This window comes from Podarcis erhardii, assembly GCF_964252035.2.
Source record: "Podarcis erhardii genome assembly, chromosome: 8".
NCBI lineage: Eukaryota > Metazoa > Chordata > Lepidosauria > Squamata > Lacertidae > Podarcis > Podarcis erhardii.
The window spans coordinates 52,924,159-52,945,795 of record NC_138499.1 but is presented as its reverse complement, the minus strand read 5'-3'; the positions used below and the strand labels follow the sequence as shown (position 1 = coordinate 52,945,795).

General features: G+C 39.8%; 1 protein-coding gene across 6 annotated transcripts in view; it reads left to right on the top strand.

Moving 5' to 3' along the window:
- LOC309349290 (cadherin-19-like) overlaps positions 1-21,637 on the top strand; it is a 71,424-nt gene that overhangs the window by 17,782 nt on the left and 32,005 nt on the right. For 3 of the 6 annotated variants that reach the window (XM_081875099.1, XM_081875094.1, XM_081875095.1), the window contains 7 exons: positions 6,259-6,328; positions 7,124-7,351; positions 10,255-10,357; positions 14,735-14,836; positions 15,859-16,017; positions 18,730-18,914; positions 19,999-20,252. In XM_081875099.1, coding sequence (XP_081731225.1) covers positions 7,154-7,351; positions 10,255-10,357; positions 14,735-14,836; positions 15,859-16,017; positions 18,730-18,914; positions 19,999-20,252 — 1,001 coding nt within the window. In that variant the 5' untranslated portion in view covers positions 6,259-6,328; positions 7,124-7,153. Of the gene's footprint in view, positions 1-5,693; positions 5,828-6,258; positions 6,353-7,123; positions 7,352-10,254; positions 10,358-14,734; positions 14,837-15,858; positions 16,018-18,729; positions 18,915-19,998; positions 20,253-21,637 lie in introns of those variants that run through there. The other 3 variants (XM_081875096.1, XM_081875098.1, XM_081875097.1) reach the window with 3 other exon arrangements.

Here is a 21,637-nt window from a genome sequence, read left to right as displayed (position 1 = left end):
GTTAAGAACAGTTTCAGGTTAAGAATGGATCTCCAGAACAAATTAAGTTCTTAACCCGAGGTACCACTGTACTCCCATTTTTACTCTTGGGACAGATGCACATTATACAAGTAAAGTGTATCCAACACACTTTTATAACGACTTCCCCTCCCCAAATCCTGGGAACTGTAGTTTCATACTGATGCTGGTAATACTGCGGATGTACGGTATGGATTTGTCCTTACTCTCTTGTCTGTGATTTGTTTTCACTGAACTTAATACCTCCCCACTTGTACGCAATCAGCACACGTGTGACCGCTGACACGCGTGCCATTTTTGGTGTTGAAAGGGGGCGAGGCGGTGCAGAGACAGAACAGGCGCCACAGCAAAGAAGGACGTCTCTGAGATCTTACCCACCTCACCTGGTTTCCAGGTTGAAGTTCGTTCAACCAATATCATGGTGCAGAGAACAATGGCATCTTGTTAGACTGCAGTAGCCCAAGCCCACATGGCCAATGGTCAGGGTTAATAGAAGGCCATAGGCTGCCCATCCCTGTTTTAGCATCTCTCTGTGGGAAGCTAGGCTGTGTACACACTACAACATTAAAGCACATTCAAAACACATTATTCTTTCCCTCAAAGAATTCTGGGCACTGTAGTTCACCCTTCACAAAGTTACAAACCTCAGCAAAGCTTAACAAATGAAAGTGCCCAGCATTCTGTGAGAGAAAGAATGTGCTTCGATGTGCTTTAAATGTGTAGTTTGTGCACAGCCCTAGAGCAAAAAGGTGCACAGCGTGAATGAATGCTGTATCTTCCTCATTCCAGAACTGAAGCACCACCACTGAAAGGCCTTTATTTCTGATCAGCACATCTCTGGAGCTGAGATTACTGAGGTACAGGGTTATGTATTCCAGGCAAGTGTCAACCGTGTGTTGGGGTCATGCAATGTGCCTCAATCAAATGAGCAGAAGCACTAGAGATTACCCAGAATGACACAAGAGTGAGCATAAAGGAACCAGGTAATTCAATGTGGTGCAGATATGGGGAGCCTACACAACACCCATAATCTCTGGCCATTGACCAGGTTTGTTAGAGGTGATGGGAGTTCATCAATATATGGAAGGCCCAAGATTTCCCACTCCTGGTGTAGTGCAATATGGCAGATAAACCCTTACAGAATTGCAGTCGGCAGGTTTTCTACTGCCAACCCCCATTTTAATACTAAATTGCTCAATAGTCTTGTGAAATCTTCAGCTGAATTGAAGCACTTTGTAGTGTGATGTCTCTCATCTCTCTTGGAACTAGCTGTAGGGTCTTGTGGTTACAGAGCAAAGCAAAAGAATCACATCAACATAAAAATACCTTACTTTTTTTGTAAACTACTTTGAGTTTTGTTTTTGTGTTATACGATTAAGTGGCATATAAATTTTATGAAATAAATATATTTCCCCCTGCTGTGATGAAGCATCTTCCTTCTCTTAAAAAAAGAGGATTTTAAAAAATAGAGCTTGGTCACAAAACCAGTAGTCTAAAAACCACTTTCTTCTGATGATATTAATGATTTGTGCAACCATCTTCTGCAATTTAATGAACAGCAGCAGCAACAACAACGCTTTTAGTCTGCCAAGTTATGTTAAAAGCTTTCTCTGTTCATTGAGGCTCTAAAATGCTAGCAAATAGCAGCAGGGTTATGCACTTAATAGATGGTTATTCAGAAAATATAAATATAGTATGGTATCCTATATTGTGGTCGGTTCATGTTTCAGGACTACTGGGGTGTGGATGGCTGTCAGTTACAGAGAGGTGGACCAGATTTATCTGCTTGTTGGAACAGACCCACCATGCATCTGAAATGCAAGCTAAAAATACATTTATTTATTTATTTATTTTATAAAAATACTTTATTGATTGATTGATGCTCTTGGAGACATACATGGGTTTCCTCCTTCCCATTTTATCTTTTCAACAGCCCTGTGAGGTCGGTTAGGCTAAGAGATGGTGACTGGTCCAGGATCACCCAGTGACATATGTGGCTGAATGGGGATTCGAACCCTGTTATCTCAGGTCCTACTCCAACACTCTTAACCAACCACTATACCATATTGGCCCTCTTTATAAATTGTATTTTCAATAAAATTGAAACCATGTTTGTGTCGGTATGAAATTGGCAATAAAACGGCCAGCACATTTTCAAAGCTAAGCAGGGTCTGGTCTGGTTTCAAATTGGATGGGGGACCGTGTGTTGAGATTTCCTGCATTGCAGGGAGTTGGACTAGATTACTATGGGGGTTCCTTCCAACTCTGTGATTCTATGATCCAGCCAAATGTCATTCATGCTGATTTTCCACTCAGCATGGGTGGGTGGGTGTTGGTGTACATGTGTGAGAGTGAGAAATGTGACCATCAGATGCATATACAGCAAGTGTTTGAGGAGGCTGAACCTGTAGGATTAGTTACTGGATATCCAGTACACATTGCTGTGGTGAGAGAACCTTGCATTTTATGGATTATCAGGCAGAAATTCTTAGTTTACTTAGACAGCAAGTATTTGGAAAAGCAGCACGTGTAGAATTTTTGCCTGAGTATTTTATATTCCCCATTTTTTTCTCAAACTGTTTAGTGCCAGGGTGTCTTGTCAAACAAGTTAACTCATTCAAAGTAAGCTGTTTCTTATCCTTTATACCTCAAATGCAGCATGCTCCATGTACAAGCTTTCTTCTCATGATGTTTCAAATCAATCGGTTGAACCATTTTTAAGTATAAGCCCCATAGCCTAGGAAAAAGTACAAGTAATATCATGTAAAAGAAAACTATTTCTAGGGCTCATACTGATAGCTTTGCCCTAAATTTGCTTCCCTAACAAACAACAACAGCAGAGTGACTTACCAGCATGACATGAATAAAGAAACTCATTCAAAATGACACTACTTTCTAATATGCATTTATCCAGCTCACTGTGCAGAATATTCTTAATCTAAACTGAGAAGACAATGGTACATCAGTCTTTCCTTCACAGTGACTGCAAAAAACAAACAGTGTGTTTGAAAAGCAATCAGATGGATAATTAATCAGCACCACAAATTCAGTAATTGGTGTGTACTATCCTTGTGGAATTCACCATACAATTTTTGTAAGAATAATGTTATAGTCACTGCCTGGCATGCAGTTCCAGATTTCCTCATTGATCTGTAGCTTCTCCTAAGTATGTTGCAAAGAAAACCCGCTTAACAAATGCATTAATGACATGCTTTGATTTATGCTGGTGTCTCCCCTTGGGTATTATTGAGATAATGAATATGACATTTAAAGCATAAATATAAGCATCTAAAATCATCTGCAGGTGTTGCTAGATAATAGGTGAGTTCCCCCCCTGCAGTGCAAAAGCTTTTTTTAAAAAATGAGACTTAATGCTGTTCCATTAAGTTTTTTAAAATTGCTAGAAAATGTACGAAGTGTGATCCAAATGTCTGTGCTATTTTAGTTGATACACTGGATTTATTGTTGATGGAGTGGTGTTTTGTGATGGGGGTGCTCTGTATTTATGGATGGGAAATCCTCCCCCTCCCTAGTTCATTGATGACGTTTTTCTTAAGTCTGAAGTTGGTGACCCCTACATAACTGCCCATGGCAAGACATGTATGTAGAAACACAAGAAGCTGTCTTATACTGAGTCAGACCATGTCACTCAGTACTGGCTATAATTTCAGGCAAGGAAATCCCTTATCCTACCTGGAGTTTCTATGAATTGAACCTGGGGACCCACTGGTGGAGGAAGAAGGGGGGGAGCGCACCACCCCCGGCAGCACAATCCTGGTGGGGTTTCATTGTGGAAGGAAGATCAACACCTTGGAAAGTGGTGTGGACTTTAAGACCACAGCTGATTATACTATCACTGACAGCAAAACATACAAGTTGCCTCAATGGTGTCCTGAAGCAAGTGAGCTTTATAGCCTAGACTAGTTATCCATTGACTAAAGACCTCAAACCCTGACCGGCACAGGAATCTATCATGACTGAACAAATCATTGAAAAGGAGAAGGAGAAAGTTGCTGTGGTCGAACCTAAAGTAATACAAGGGGGAGCCTTAACCTTACAGATGCAAATTGAGGATTACAAATTGAGGCCCTTTATGATTGAAACTAGAAAAGGCCAGATCTTGAAGATTGGAGCCTGGCCTGGTCTGGAAAAGGAAAGTTGGAGAGATTCCCCAATGCAGGGATCAATTGACTTTTGGGTTATGGATTTGGGTCAGGAGGAGATTGGAGCTTTGGGGGCATTTGGATTTGGAGGAATTTTGAAACAAGATTTGGAATGCTTTATGGATCCTAGCTTTAACTATGGAAATCTGGCTGTCCTGTTAAGAAGGAATAAAGGCATTGTTGGGATGGAGCTCCCCCAAGATCTGTTTTTTAGCACTAAAGATTATGAAGAAGATCGGCAGAAGGGACATGAAGGAGAGTTAAGAGCCTCGGATATAAGATCTCCAGGTTGATGGACTGTTTGGAGTTGACAGAAGGGACGGCAGAGGCCGAGACCAGGGAGAGGAGACGGTGGAAGAAGATTGGGAATTTAAAGTTTATATTTGGAAATTTTGTAAAAATTTAATGAGGGAGAGAAAAATCGTGGAATGAAATTTTTATGACCCTAGTGGAAATGTTTTAAGAGTTTAAGTTCAAATAGATATATTAATTTTAAGGAGAAAAAGAGGGAAAGGATTTGCTGAAATATTTAACTGAATTAGAATACAAAAAAGGGAGGTGGGAGGAGGTCAAGAAAACAAGCAAATGAAAGATCTATTATGTGAAGGTTTGATGTGTTTCTTGCTTTTGTTTTTCCTTTTTTCTTAATCTTTTTTTTCTTTCTTTTTTATTTCTATGGTATTTCTTTTTTTTAGTGTGATATATTGTTTTGTTTTTTGTTTAATTTGGCGTTTTTCTGTTTTATCTGTAACTTTTAAAACCTCAATAAATTTTTTTTAATTTATTTTTTAAAAAGACCTCAAACCCTGAATGTTGTATCTGCCTGTTGAGGGGCAATACAACCATTTGCCTTTTCTAGGCCCTGGGATTTCAAGCTCTGAGGATTTCAGAGGGTGCCTTTAGAAGGGTCTGTCAGGTCTAGCCTAGGGAGGTCTATATTCATGCAAGCTTGTAGCTCCTGGAACAAACACGCATGCAGCCCACAAACACACTTTGTAAATGGGGAGCAGAGAGGTTTGCCACATGTATACAAGGCAGATCTTTCCTTCTAAGAACTGTAAAACTCTAAATGCCTACCACTATTAGATTTAGCAGTTCCTTCTAATAAAATAAAAATGTGTGAGTGGCTGGGTATTATGAAATATTTTATTTACATCATGGAAGGTGGGAAGCCGTGCTCAGTCATTTGAAGCTTTGCCTCTGATACTCAGGTTTATTAACCTTGTCTATAAAGAAACCACTCAGAACAAATGCTGATTGTGTACATCTTCCAAAAATGCTTGGCTCACCAAGTGCATCGTTTGCATCATCAATTTATCATTCATGCATTTTAAACCAGGAACTTGCGGGTCACATTTTCCTTTTGTCAGACGAACTGATAGCATGAAAGGACATAAAAAGGTTAAAAAGAAAAACAGAGAGAGAAGTACTGTATCATTTGTTAGGGAGCTAGTCTTTTCCACATGCTAGTCTCTTCCTCTAAAATCACACAAGATGCTGTTATGTTTTCAGAAAAAAGACTTGCTATGATTCTATCATGTTCCTGAAACTCAGGATGCATATACACACATATAAAGCACATGACTTTCCCCAAAGAATCCCAGGAATTATTATTTGTTAAGGATGCAATTGTAGCACTGTGAGAGGTAAGCTATAGTTCCCATGATTTTTTGAGGGAAGACATGTGAAAATGAAGTTCATCCTAATTCTATGATACTCTGTTTCTGAGGAGGCAAAAAGATCCTGGAAACCATGTGACTCACACATAAGGCTGTGGGGAGGATCTCATTCTGGTTGCACTTTAATGAGAAACAGCTACTACCACCTTAGAGTGAAGGTGAATTTGCCACAACCCAACTCCCCTGGGAAGAAGACTCAGAATGGTTTCGCCCTGGGAAAGAGCTGGGAAAGGGTCCAATAAATACATGCATTGATGAAAAAACCAAAACAGAAATGCGCCTGGGTAAAAATTATTTGCAAAAATATGTGTATTTGTCAAAACCAAATACAAAACTATTTATTAGGAGAAATTCAATAATGCTGTAGGTTGGTTTTTTTCTTTCTTTCCCCAAAACAGATCAAAAATTTTGATGGAAATGTGGAGAACTGAATTTAAGATCAGAAAAATGAGGACCTGAAATTGGAAGGTACATCCATCTTTACTCAAACATGTGGGTAATATTCTTCACATGTTTCTGATATAATCATGGTGCCAGGGACTACATGACTGCCTCCACTGACATCATTGTGCCCATCATAACCTCTGCCAATAGGGAGCCTGCTCTTTGCATGAAGTCTCCTTGCCCATTGTTGAACCCTAAAGGATCAAGGTTCTAAATCATGTAGTAGTTCTGCTGAATAAGTTATGGCGAATACAGTGACTGAGAAATCAGGAGCAGTGGGAGGCATGTGGATGTGGAGACAGGACTCCACACCTCCTGGCTTCATGTTTAGTCTTTTCCCACGTGCAACACATAAATGAGACTTCTGAAGTATTTCTTTTCAGAACAGAGAATGTGCATTCCAACCACAATTTTTAGGATTCCTGTTTCTTGTTGCACTCATTAGAATCAGCAAATCATTCATGTCCTAGGCACCTGCATCTCAAAATGAATTTTGGGTAGGTAGAATGTGACAATGGAATCTACTTAAAGCATAATGGCTTGGTTGCACAATAGGCATTACCAAGCTTAATACGTAAGATTATTTTCCTTTATGTGGCAAATGTGTCTGTGTGGCGTTTACACATTTCCCAAACAAAGAAAGGCAGGGGGAGGTTGACTTTATGCGTTTTGTGTTTCTAATCAAAAACCTGTGGCTTTATTCTACTTCCTTTCTTTCAAGAGTAAAAAGTCTTTCTAATGGCGAAAATTGAGCCTTCAGTTTGACGGAGAATCAATATTTGTTCTGCTTTGTAAGAGTTACTTTTTGTCTTCCCACAGATGCATATTGATTGAAAAGGAAATTTCAGCATGCATTGTTACAAATGGCTCTCACTCGCACTGACCCTGGCTCAGCTTGGGCCCTGTTTTCCCTGTACGCACAAGTGTAACCCCGATGACTTGGAGCAAGCATTTGTGAGACGTCAGAGAGTGAAACATGGCGGGGTTCGGAACCTGCTGGTTGTACAGGAAGAACTGATGTTAACACATCCTTTGAAATCGGGCCAGGTACAGTAACTCTTTCTGTGGGAGGTTTAACATCTCGTTGAGGTGTTGATTAGTACCTGCTTGCTTTTCTAAATCTTCCCTCAATCTGTCCTTGTGAAAGAACAGTCTCCTTGAAGCCTTTCTTCTGAGATGTGCAGCAATATACAGCAATGCCCGAAGAATAAGCACCATCTTTGCCCTTCTTGCACTGTTTAACAATCTGTTCCATGTTTTCAAAGCTGCTTTAGCATCAAAGAATCTGAAAGATCTCCTGTCCAGATTTTACTTGGGACTGGAGGACTTGGTCAGAGAGCCATGTAAGATTCTGTGTTAGGACTGTCAGACAGGCAGGATCATCCACAGGTCAGGATGACTTCTCAAGACTCAATGTGCAGTCAGCTTTTTCATTCAGAAAGGAAAACACAGCAGAGTTTACTCAGGATCAACTGCCCTAGTTGAGGACGTTGTTGTGGCTGGCATCCCTCTTTAGCCCGTTGCCTCTGGACTCCTCCCAAGCAGACATAAACCATGGTGAGGAGGAGGGACCCCTCCTCTGGGCCTGTCTGGCCTGTTGCTCAGCAATGTGCAAGGCTCTTCATGATCTTGGTGTCAGTGGAGGAAGACAGGCCACTGTAAGAGGACTTGCCTACTGATATGAAACTGAGGCAGCGTCTGGCTCCTCTCTGTCAGAGTCTGCACTCAAACTGACATACTTGGCATCCCACCTTGTCTGTGGACAGCTTCCTTCTTCTGACTCTCTGTGTTCACTCAAGCCTCCTGTTTCTACCACCTCCCAGCTTTCTTCCTCAGTGTCCCACCACCACTGTCCTGGTCTAAGTCTTCTTCCTCTGTGTCATCTCTAAGGGGTTCTTGGGTTGGTACCTCCCACCACTCTTCATCCTCCAGCCTGTCCTTCAACCACAAGTACTTGTTTGACACTAAGTTGCTATCATAAACTTAAAACCGTATTTGGTTTAGGCCACTTCTCAGCATTTCCCTGGCTCCTCGAAGGAACTTACAAACTCAGAATCAAATTCCCTATGGGCTGAGGTATCCAATCATAGTAGTTTAACTTGAGGATTGGTATGTACATATTTCTGGACTTTTATCTGGGTTACAGCACAGGGAAAGGCACTGTGCAATTAAAAAATAGTATCATGCTGTATTGACAAAAGTGTTTTGAAATTCCCTTCCATCTTCCAAAAAGAAAGAAAGGACTCATTTATCAACATCTGGCAACTTGCTTAGGCTTTTTCTTTTTTTGGCATTGCATCAGAACAGACACACTGAGCAGCAATGCAGTTTACCAACACTATTTAGATTGATATTCTGTTACATTAAGTGGCATTTGATTTACCCCTCATTAATTTTTAATGAAGCAGATTAATACTAAATCCTTTTTACCAGTAAGAAAGCACCAGGAACCGGCACAGTTCATTACGTTAACGTGACTTGGGCACAATAAGCAATTATTTTCCACCCTGTTTGAAAATGCATACGATGCCCAGTAATTTTCTTAATGATTCTTCCCCCTTCTTCTTTATTGCTGTTATTTAGTTACTTAAAAAACAACAACACCAAATCAAAACAAGAGAAGAAAAAACACACAATGCTAAAGCCATTTTTAATCTCTCCATCTTGCATCCTTTTCCTGTAAGGCAACTTTTGAGCTGAATGAATGGCAAAAAAAAGTTTAACCACTAATTAACTAGCACTAAAATTTAATTGGGCCCAAAGGGTGAAGTGCTCAAAATTCATTAATTACTTTTTACAGCCTTTCAAAGCAAAAACTCTGGAAGTATGATGTCTCATTTCAAAAGGATACAACAAGACAATCCCTTTATATTTTGTGAATCTGCAAATATGGGTCACTTTTTTTTTTAACAGAAAGGTCACAAAAATGTGATCAGCTTTCAGAAAGTTTGCTTTTTAAAAACAAAACAAAACACCAAAAGCAAATATGGATTTAATTTGCAGAATGTAATGTGATGCATTATGTTTATAGGAAGCATTTCCTGGGTACCTTTGCCCATCCTTTTGTCATCAATGCATTTAGAAACTGCTCATTGAGGCCTCATGTGCACTATAGGTTTAAAGCAGTATTGTAGCACTTTAAACAGATATAGCTTCCTCCAAAGATTCATGGGAACTGTAGTTTGCTAACGGTGCTGAGAATTGTTAGGAGACCACTGTTCCTTTTACAGTTCCTAGAATTCCCTGGGAAGAGTGATTGATTATTAATCAAGATGGCTGGTGTTTCTCAACTTTGGGAACTGGAGTTGAATATATCAAGATTGTTTGATAAATATTTGAATTTTCATTAGCACCTCATATTTTTTCACTAATGCCATACTAAGGCGAAGATTTCACCATGCTAGTATAGATAATGATGGATGCCAGATCCAAATTTTTGTCATTTAGTCCTTGCAAGAATTATCAATCAATCAATCAATCAATCAATTAATCACACTCCAAACAAGCATTTCTAGATGATTTACAATAAAGACAACCAAAACAGCAAATACATTTAAAACAAAACTAAAATCGTACAAAATAGACATTCATGGCAAAGACCCATTTATTCAGCTGTCAAAGTCTGTCAGATCAAAAATGCCTTTAGTTGTTTCCAGATATTGGGCACCTTTTGTATCTCAACTGCTGAATCATGGGGCATTCGTGAAATTCCGCAACTGTTTGTTTCTATTACAAGGAGAAAATTCTGCTAATTACAAAAATAAATTGACTCCATTTGCTTTGCAATCAGAATGACATACTACAATCTCATTCAATTTGGTATAAATCAATACATGAAAGGGATTGCTGACCTTATTGGGGAGAAACCGACTTGACATTAAATTTGATAAGGTTTGTTTGTTTGTTTGAATCCTATCTTGAAATCAGCTTGTTATTCATTATTCTCTCAGCTGAAATCTGATGTAGATAAACAACACAATTCCCTGCCTGATAATGGACCACATTTCTTGGATGAGCCCTATGAAGCCACTGTTCCCGAAATGTCTATGAGAGGTACTGTGTGTTGTACTTTGACCTTGTATTGATTCTATATGTTTGTGTTTATGAAGTAGGCTGTTGCAGCTAGATTATTTCATTTTCCTAAAGAATCAAAATTTGAAAAGATTCAGGACTTTAAATATGTACAAACCAATGGGGTTTCTCTAAACCAGCATTTCTAATCATCACATCCCTCTCGTTCCTATAAACCTCATACCATGCCCAATAATCATGGGATGCCTTTGCCCAGTGATGCTGTGGCCTATAGATTGCAGCAAAATGCTAGGCAAAGTTATGAGAACACAAAACACACAATAACAAAAAACAAAAAAAAACCAATTACCCTCCTCCCCCAAACATATTTAAAAGGCCATACAATATTTGATCAACCAAAGGCAAGGTTATAGAGAAACAATATGTAATGAAAGTGCCAGAAGAGCATTCCACAAATTGGGAGCCACTGCAGAAAAGGCTCTTTGCCACATAAACTTCCCACAACCAAATCAGAACAAATGCTCAAGAAGAGTGGACATTGTATAATCCTTGAGCAAGCAAATCAGTATGAATGCACAATAAACACATTGTCTGCACGAGTCTTTAATCTCTGATTTGGTTTTATTTTTCTGTTTTCTCCATCTGAACATCTCTTTTGGACTAGCTTGCTTCCTGAGATCTAAATTGTAGCTTGTCTAGACCACATCCTTCTTTTTGGGGGTTCTGCAAAAGGATAGGAGATATACCAATTTAAATCTGGTTTAACTGGTTAAATTAAGTTTTAACTTCTTTTTTAAATACTTCCTTCCTAGCATTCAGTTGCTATCTCACATTCACACAGTCTCTTCAGGGCTGTTCAAATTATATAGTTTCTTCAGCAGAATATTTAGCTCTAAGTGAGATTCAAGAATCAATATCTGTATTAACATGAATGCACATAAATGTATTATTTAGTACACTTTCTTACTTACCCACTAAAGACAGCATTTACATTTTCTTCAGGTTTTAAATACAAGTGTTATACTAAATTAAAGTGTAACAGGAAATGCAGTGGTACCTCGGTTTTCGAACATATTCCATTCTGGAAGACCGTTCGAGTTCTAAAATGTTTGAAAACCAAAAACTCAATAGCCAACAGCTAGGCCTCAGGATCTTGCACTCAGTAGAAGCTGCGTGGCATGTTTGACTTCCAAGGTGTGTTCGAAAACCGAAGCATTTACTTCCAAGTTTATGGCGTTCAAAAACCGAAATGTTTATCAACTAAGACTTTCGAAAACCGAGGTACCACTGTAGACTCTTCCGCAAATACAATGCTATGATCTCTGTCATATAGTTTAAATGTCTATAGACACAATACATTTATAAAAATGAGCAAGATTTGAGTGCAGTCATCATACTTTATATTTCAGTGGGTTTGAGATCTGATTTAAAACCCTATCCATGTAGTTTTTCTGCAATTTCCATGGTATTATTATTTATACCACTGTCTAGTAGCAAATTCAGGACATATTGTATTATTATTGCATTCTTATTCCATTCATTGCTTCCATGGTTCTCACCTTCCATCAACTCTGACAAGTTGTTGTAGTTGTGAGAGTAACATTTCAGTTTAAACACTGTAGCCTAATAGTCACACGTGAAATCATATTTAATTAGTTGAAATCATTTTTGAGTACACAATCTTGAAGTCCTATAGTATTTGGAAACTATTACATGTAATATGTGGAAGCTACTGAAGGAACAAATTCCATGGCACAACTGATTCATCTTTGCCAACTTTTTGAAATTATTATGTTGCCACATTTCTAACATTTTCCTGAATGGCCTTATGAGTCTGCAAAAAGCTGAATATTCATCTGGTCATTGTAATGCAGATTTCAGAGTTGTTATTCTCGTATTACCTCAGGAGCATATAAACATATGTACGTAGCAATCCAATTTATGTGCCATATGTCTAGCCTCATGAGCTATTCAGTGTCTCATGGGCCATTCAAAAAAATCACATGATTGAAGCTACACAATAAGAAGATTATAGTAGTGGGTGTTACCTAAGGATTATCTTCTTAGTAGTGACTTCCTTTTTACTTAAACCAATTCACAGCCAAAATATACTAGGGATGGGAAAACTGCAGCCTTCCTGAAATTATTGGACTCCAATTCCCATCAGCCCCAACCAGCATGGCCATTGGTCAGTGATGATGAAAGTTGTAGTCCAACAACCTCTGAAGGCCCGCAGGGTAGACATAATTGACTTAAATGATGTGGTCGCAAAATAGCTTCCAAGCAGATAAATTTAATACTCTGTGCTGCTTTCTTAAGTAATAGTATACAAATAAGTTTGCAGGTGAGATACAACACAAAAGCCATTAGTTTGGGACATTTATTTTGATGCCATGAAAGCAGCCAGATTCCCTATCAACATATTTACAGATAATGTTACAGCTTTATATAGGCACCTAAAAGTCCTCAGGGTGCTGCTGACTAATTTATCAGAGAAACATGCTGTTGTAGTGGAATGTCTTGGGATAAGATGCGATAATGTGATTCTATGATAGAAAGTGGCTGGAGGTCTTGCGTGCCCCAAGAGAGGTCGATTTGTATTTGTATTTAGGAGTTAGGAAAGAAATGAGTTAGACATAAACACTGCATTATAAAATGAGAAGCTCTGACGAATATTTCCTTCATGGGTATAATCTTATGAAAGGCCCGTGGGGATGGTGTCAGATTTAGATCTAGGATATAGCCAGCTCCCAACCAGAGACAAAAATTGTCTTCTCTAGATGGATTGCACTATCTGTTATTCAGTGGAAAATGCTCATTACCAACCTCAAGGATATAAAAAGCTATCAGAATCCTGTTGTGTGTCTTGCCTGCATTGCTTGTTTTGAGTTTATTTCTTTTAAGCCGCACCACAGGCATTAAATTAAGGACTGATGCAGTGCTCCTGGTTTGGTGGTTTTTTGTGTGTGTTTTTTTAATATGGAGTCCTTTATTATCTCTTAAACCTGTAGCCAGTGTAAAATTAAGAGAGCATCTCGCATATGTACACATGTGTGTGAAAAACAAAGTGTAAAACAGGAATGGGGGAACTGTGGCTCTCAATATGTTGCTGGACTTCAGCACCCTTCAACAACAGCCAGCATAGTCAAAGGCCAGGAATGATGGGAGTTGTAGCTGAGCCATATCTAGAGCGCCACAGGCCCCATACTACTGTTTTAAAAGTATGGCCAATTAAAAACAACTGCACTGGTCGCCAGTTCATTTCTGGGCTGAATTTAAGGTGCTCAAATTAGTGTTTAAAGCCCTAAATGACTCAGGCCCTGAATAGCTGAAGACCACGTCATTTCCTACAGACCCCTTGGTGTTCAGATCAGCATAGGCAGGCTTCCTCAAACTCGGCCTTCCCGATGTTTTGAGTCTATAATTCCCATCATCCCTGACCACTGGTCTTGCTAGGTAGGGATTATGGGAGTTGTAGGCCAAAAATATCTGGAGGGCTGAGTTTGAGGAAGCCTGGCATAGGAAGTACTCTTGGCTGCCCAACCACCCTCAGAAGCTTGGGGGGTGGCCCTGGGGAGGGCATTTCCTGTGGCAGCCCCTATAATGTGGAACTCCCTTCCCAAACAGGTGCATCTTCATTACATAGCGTTTGGTGGATGTGTCTCTTTAGACTGGGTTTTGAGATGTATATTTTGAGAGGGTCTTAAAGCTGCTGAGCCCTGGCTGAGGCAAGGCTCAGCCAGGAAAGCCCAAGATCCATCAGATCCAAACTCTAACCCAACCAGATCATGGGTCTGGATTACGTTGTTACTTACCTTACTTAAATTCCACAGAAATGCATAGGATTGTGCTGTCAGTTGAGTTTTATTTCCATTTTGTCTAAAGGCCATAGTGGAAATCTAAAAATGCAATACATAAAATGGTTAGTTTACACATTGTTACCATGGGTAAAATGTAATCCAAAAGTAGCTGTCCTTGCAGTGATATGGGATGCATTCACAGTGAAATTCAGTAAAAAGGAGGACAAGATTTAGATTCTGCTAGGCTTTGCAATCTCATAAAAAATGAGACAGGTAGCTTTTCAGATGAATATTTCCAAAAGCTGGGTGTCTCTGTAAAGAGATCCACTATACTTCGGTAAATAAAGGGTCACACACAAAAGAGGATTTCATCTACACTTTAAAGGAATATGGTATTTATTTATATATTGAATAAAGCATGTAAACTAACCCTAACCCTCACTTTCCCTAACAGGATCTTGATAAGAAAGTATCTTTATGTTGCCTATATGTCTATATACATATAGAAACATTAACAAACATTGAGTAACTTTTTTACATGGCTAGCTATAGTAAATGCTCCCATAAGAACTGTGCTTTTCACTCAACACTTCCACAGGTACTTCGGTGATTCAGGTTACAGCTACAGCTCCAACAGATGCCCGTCTGCTTTACAGTATCCCTTCCGAACAACCCTATTTTTCTGTGGAGCCAACAACAGGTATTGCTGGTTATGGATATAAGACTCTTGAGTATCAGTAATGCACAACATGAGTGTGAAAAACCTGTATAACCAATAATCTCCCTTTGATGTTATATCTGTATTATAATTCAATTAAAAGAACTGGGTTGGATCCAGATTTCATCTATGATCAAATGCACATAATGGAGATGCAGGAAGATGCTGCCTTTTCCCCATGGTGGCCCCCGCTCCCATGCTCCACTGATGAAATTGAAGGTGGGAGGATGACTCTTCCTCCTCTTCTTCTTCTTCTTCTTCTTCTTCTTCTTCTTCTTCTTCTTCTTCTTCTTCTTCATACTGGTTCCTCCATTCTGGGACTTAGTGTGTTTGTTTACACAGCCCATGGGAGCAGCCCACCCAGTGATCCCAGCTGTAACAAGTAAAGTTGTGGTCGTTTTCAATTCACATCAGCTTCCATCTATGAATTGCTCTTCAAAATGTACCCAGCTGTGTGTGGTGCACAGCTTCTAAATCAACAGATACTGACCCAGATTGCTTTGACTGCAGTTCTCACCAGCTGCAGGCAGAGAGTGACTGTCTTTCCCAAACAGGCAACTGGGCTCTTAGAACAGGAAAGGGCAACTTGTGGTCCTCCAGATGTTATTGGATTCCAGGTCCCATCAACACAAGTCTATGTGTTCGGGGATGATGGGAGTTGTAGTTCAATATTCTCGGGGGGGGGGGTGTCACAAGTTCCTTAGCCTTACCTTACAGGTCACAGTACTAATTCAGAAGTACCTTCAGATTTCAAAACAGCTGGGGCCATCAGAATACTTTTCTTTTTGTCCATACAAAGGCAGGGCCAGAGGCTATCCAATCACGGAAACCCTCTGTGCATGGAAAGTGTCCTTTCTAGACTGGGGCAATGGTATGATAAAATACTCTCATGTGTTGGTGTGAGAAAAATAGTTTGAACTTTAAGACTCCAGTGCTGTACATGCTTGCCAGGCTGCAGGTCTCATTGATATCTAACTATGCTGTAAATATTGTATATTTTTCAGGGGTAGTAAGAACAGCTTACCCAATGGACAGAGAAACACAGGATCAGTGCTTTGTTGTCATTCAAGCCAGAGTTGGTGAAGCAGGTGTCCCTACAGCTACCACAACTGTAACTATCAACCTCTCTGATGTTAATGACAATCCTCCACGATTTCAGCAGAGTGAGTAAAATGTCTCCTGGTTCATTTTTTTTTTTTTTAAATGTTGGGAGCAAATTCAGACCAACTAATTCTGATAAATAAAACATACGTTATACGTGAAATACTTTTGTACAAAACTTAAAAATTAATGCTTTTATATTGCATATGTTCCTTGATTAAATGTCATTGTCTCTTTATAACCCATTCAAAGAAACATTGCATTGATAGTATAATTAATGCCAATGGAAGGTAAACCCAGTGTGTCCAGACTCCATAAGCCATTTCGTTGGAACGTTTATAATTTAGATAAAGGAATTTTGAGAAATGTACTTCTGTGAATTCTTAACTGAGGCATCTAGAACTCTACTACTGCTACAAATTCAGTCTTTTCTCACTACTTTAAATTTGTACTGTCAATTTTGTCTTGGTGACATAGATGTAGTCACTATGTTTAAATAGCTATAAAAAATAAAAGCATAGAGCAACCTGTAAAGAAAACAGAGTCGGAAAAATGCAACTGTTTCTTCTTTTAGCTGCATGTCCATCACCAATGCAAGCAGCTTCTTCATTTGAACAAACAGTTCTCCCAATAGTCACCCTGTGAAAATGTTTAGAGTGTACATGGAGAATCCTGAAAAAATATTTTTCTTCCCTGTTGCTTTAGTGCCATGTACCTCTCCACTATGTCTTCCCCTTCCTTGAATGATCCTAACCAAACAGGGATCACCTAATACAGTGTTTTTCAACAACTGTTCCACGGCACACTAGTGTGCCGCGAGATGTTGCCTGGTGTGCGGTGGGAAAAATTGAAAAATTCGAAAGATTTTTTTTAAAAAATGTCAAATTTTTGCCCACTAGGCGGGCGCCGGACTGTGTCCACCCTATTTTCCTTCCGTACTGGGTGGGGATCAGATCAGATGGGATCAGATGAGAGCGGACAGGTGGTCCGCTCTCATCCGATTCCCCATAGAGAGCAGCGGGGCTCTGACATCTCTGACACACAGTGCGGAGACGGAGCTGTCATCCGCCGGCTTAGCGGGGATCAGCGGATCGATCCCCGCTGAGCAGAGAACGGTCCGCAACGTTTTTGTTTGCCATTAAAGAAAAAAATATTAAACATTTTCTAATGGTGGTGTGCCTCGTGATTTTTTTCATGAAACAAGTGTGCCTTTGCCCAAAAAAGGTTGAGAAACACTGGCCTAATACATCTGATTATGTAAAAATACCACAGAGCCACTTAGATTTTACTGCATCACAAAGGCAATTCAGAATAAGGTCCAGGAGCATCACTTTTATCTTGAATGGGTGTTAGAGAGAGAACCATGCTACAAATATTTTTTCCCATATTGGTATTTCCCATTGCTGAAAGAGGGAGCATCTCTTTTTGGAGAAGGTAAAACTCACACAAAACATGTTCCCTGCCATTTTGTCTCAGCCTTATCACTTTCTATACAGATATTTAAAATAGAAAGAAACTCTTCCTTTGAACACCTAATACAATTTCCACCTCTCTTGGGGATAGCAGCCTATATTTTTGTAACTACTGTTGTTATACCAACAAGGATAAAATGAGGTTTTGCTAAGGACAAAAACCCTCTGAGGACCAACTAATTAAGTGATAAATATAAACTGAGTAACTTGGGACCAACACATCTCAGTGCAATCTAGCAGGCAAGGCATAGTACACCTTGGATTTTTAATAACAGAAAATCTGTAATTTATGGTAGTGGTTTTCACTACTTGGATTCTCTAAAAGCTTATCAGGTGTTCCTCAGTTAAAAAAAGCAGTCATGGCAAATGTGTTTCCCTAAAAGACAGGCAGCCTGCAATTTTCTCTCCTCTCCTACAATGCTGCAAACACTTTTCTCATGTGCCGGGTGGTGCTGGGTATAATTTTGGGTGCACTTTCAGTTCAAGTAGAGCAATGGTGAGGTCCAGCAGTCCTGATCAGTACAGTGAATTGTGTGCACATGTAATGACATTTCCTTCAAACCTTCTCCACAGGTTCCTCAAAAGACAAAGTGATCTGGAATGAGCCTCAGAAGGTGGAATGTTTGAAACCCCCATTGCTTTAGGGGAAAACTTTAATTTTAGTGGGCACTAGGTTGCTACTGTGCAATGAAAGCACAAGGAAAAACATGCTAGACATGAGCATCATAAAGTGACCTAATGACCTCTCCCAGTGTTTTCCTGTAGAGTTTACACTGAACACATCATTCGAGGGTGTAGAATGCATGGCTTTCAATACGAAACAACCTACAACTGCTTAGGGACAGTTTCTGGATGCTTAGCTAATAAAATATATTGAGGTATTGTGTTGAAAAGCATCATACATATTTCCAGTCTCCCTTAAAAATGAAGTCAGTCTTGGATGTTTCAGTCACAATTAGTTGTATTTTTCATCTCCCCTCTTTGAAATTGGTGGTTGGACAATTGATATCTCATTGTTCAATTGAGTTTTTGTATTGCACACAAGCAAGCAAGTGAACTTATAAACAACTGGAATGTTGAATTGGCTCATGAATGTTGAAACTCATGAATGGATGATCCAAGTCAAGGCTGCCAAGCTTAACAAAAGAAAATGAGCTTATGACATAAGCTCCCCCACCCCCAAGCCATACATCTTGTGTAACTGGGCAATTTTCAGAAGAAAAAGTGGTCTACATTTAGTTGTTATGTCAGTGATCAAGATTGTGTTGGCAACTTTCTCTGATATTTGGTTGTTTCTTTAAGAGCGTTATGAAATGTATGCATCTGAGGCAGCACCTGTGGGCAGCATCCTAGGCAAAATCAAGGCAGATGACAGTGACCTGGGAGAGAATGCTGCCATGGACTATGTAATAGAAGGAGACACTCCTCACATTGTTCGCATCGTTACTAACAATGAGACTCAAGAAGGAACTGTCATATTAAACAAGGTGAGACGTCAGCCATTACTTGACAAAGAAATATCACAGAAATCATTGAAACAGACACGATTAAGTACGTTTGCTTGTTATAGCCTTGTGTTGTTGGTCATGATAAAATATCAATGCAATAAAAGGGCTGTTTTGAAGAATAAAATCTTCTCTCAGACGTATGCCAAACTCCGGCATGATCCAGGATAGACTGGCTGTATGCAGAAAAGTATGGCCCTAAACCCACACAAATTCATGAGACCAAACATGGGACAATGGCATTTTAATTAATACAACACCTTGCAGGAACGACAAACCAAATTAACCACATTCAGAAACTGTGGTCAGCTGAGAGTTTTGTCTATGGTAGGGAAGCATCCCTCCAGACTCCTGGGCATGTGATACAGCTGCAGGTTGTGGTTCCCCAGCAAAGGATGAAGAGGAAACAATGCCTTTTTTGCTGGGTGAGCCTTGAGTATGAGCTCCCCATGTGTACCCAGGCCCTGTTGCCCAGTGTCCATCCACAATATACATAGGTATACAGGTATACAGGACACCTCCCTAATGCCACCACACCTAAAACACGGGTGGATCCATAAAGTGGGCCCTTAACTTGGTAATGCCTCAATATACCTAAGGTTTTTCCCCTCAGCTTCCTCACATGCCCAGGCTCAATGCTCCATGAGCAGCTAATCTATGCCACTCCCCAGAATGCCAGCCAACTTGTTCCCAGTTTGGAATAGGCAAACAAGGAGGTACCTTAATGGGCAATGAAGGACCCCCCCCCAAAAAAAAATCCTGCTCAGCTTCTTCTCAAAGGCACCTAGCCAAAGCCCACACTGCATATAGGGAGGGAGCATACAGCAAAATGCCAAGAGGAAGAACTCAGGGGAGGAGCAGACTCCTAAAGCCAGGCTCCAGCCCAATGACTGATCATCAAAAACACCAGGAAACTAAAGGAGTAAACTTAATAGTAAAAGCAAAGATAGGCAGGGCAAAGATGAACCATTAATATGTTTATTGTCTTTAATTCTACACTTATTATTGGTTTCCTAATGCTGAATGGAAAATATTCTACTCACCCCCTTCCTTTTCTTACATACAGATATTGGATTATGAGAATCAAAGCATATATAATATGAAAGTGAAAGGTTTCAACAGGCACATAGATGAGCGCTTCCTGAAAGATGGGCCATTTGAAGACACAACTTCTCTTAGGATCAGAGTGAAGGATGTTGATGAGCCTCCCATTTTCACGTTAGATGAATTTGTGATGGAGATTGATGAAGGGGATCTGAATGATTCATTTGTAGGAGTTGTGAGTTCCAGAGATCCAGACAGTGTCAACAGTTCAATCAGGTGCAGCTTCAAGAGATCCTTCTATAGCTGAGATTGTCATAGATTCTTGAATAACACGGAAGACAACAGCTCAAATCTAGACCTGTATGTTCCGTCTGAGAGGTGTATGGCACTTCTCCATTAATTCAGTTGAGGCTCTCCTGTTTGTGTTTAAAATGGTACATTTATGGAGCTTTGTTTCCCTTAAATACGATGGCAAAGCCTTGCAATAGGGGGACCTCTGTGTGCATATCCAGACTCTGCACATTCAGTGTTTAGTTGCACATTTGCTGTTTGGAAAGAACTGCTGATTTATAAATATAACTGCTTTTATAGTTTGTGAAGTAAAGTGAATCCTGGGAAAGAAAAAGGGGTTATTAAACAATACAAACATTTTGAAACTGAGTTACTTCTCATGTTTTCTTGGCTGCCACAAATCTGGTAAGAATTACTTATTTGGACAGGTATTCTGGGATGTATGATTTCTTTCAATAGCAGCTGCTTTTAATGGGTTATCTAATCAGGAGTGGCACATCCCATTTTGCCATCTAATTTAGGTAAAATGGGAAGTGCTGCCCTGCCCACCCCACTGGCAGAGAAGCACCAGCAGCAGCGGCACTGATTTTGAAAAGATCTTGCCAAAAATTCATGAGATCTCATGCACTCTGCAAAATCTCATTGTAGGGGTCCCTATCATGGGACCTGTCAGTATTTCCAATAGTATCTGCAAGAGATCTCAGTAAATATTTCCTCAGAAATCCACAAAATATGAGATTGTTTGCTGTTCCTGCTCAGCTCCTGTTTGCACTGGCCCAGCCTCTGTGCCAATGAACATGTCATCTGAACAGAGAAGTCCCAATAATTTATCTCAGTGACTGAGATGAATTGTGGTGGCTGGTGTGGGTGCCTTTTCTTCATTGATGAGGTGCATGCCCACACCATTTTATGGTCTTGTTCCATTTTTTTCTGTTGTTTTAGTTGTGGCAAGCATTATGCCAATTCCCCATGGCAGCCATTTTGTGTTACGCTTTGCACCTCTCTGCAAACAACAGCATTTTCTCAAAATGTCAAATGACCCCATGTTTGGTGACGCCTGCTTTAAAGTAAGCCATTTTTAAAAAAAATGATCTTTGAGTGCCCCCTTTCCAAGGGTACAGAATAAGTATATATTAAAAATATATAAAAAAATTCCATCTATAAAATATCCAGTTTTTTGTTTTTTGGGAGGGGGTGCTGGAAGACTGTAGGGAAGCTAAGAAGGAGTTCTTTTAAGTAGGAAAACCTTATTCTGCCCTACAAAACAGTTTGTGAAAAGCAAGCCCAAAGGTCTTTCCCCCCCACTTTCCGGCAACACCATTTTCTGACCTTTTCTTTTTATTTAATGGAAGTGGGATACATACAATCAA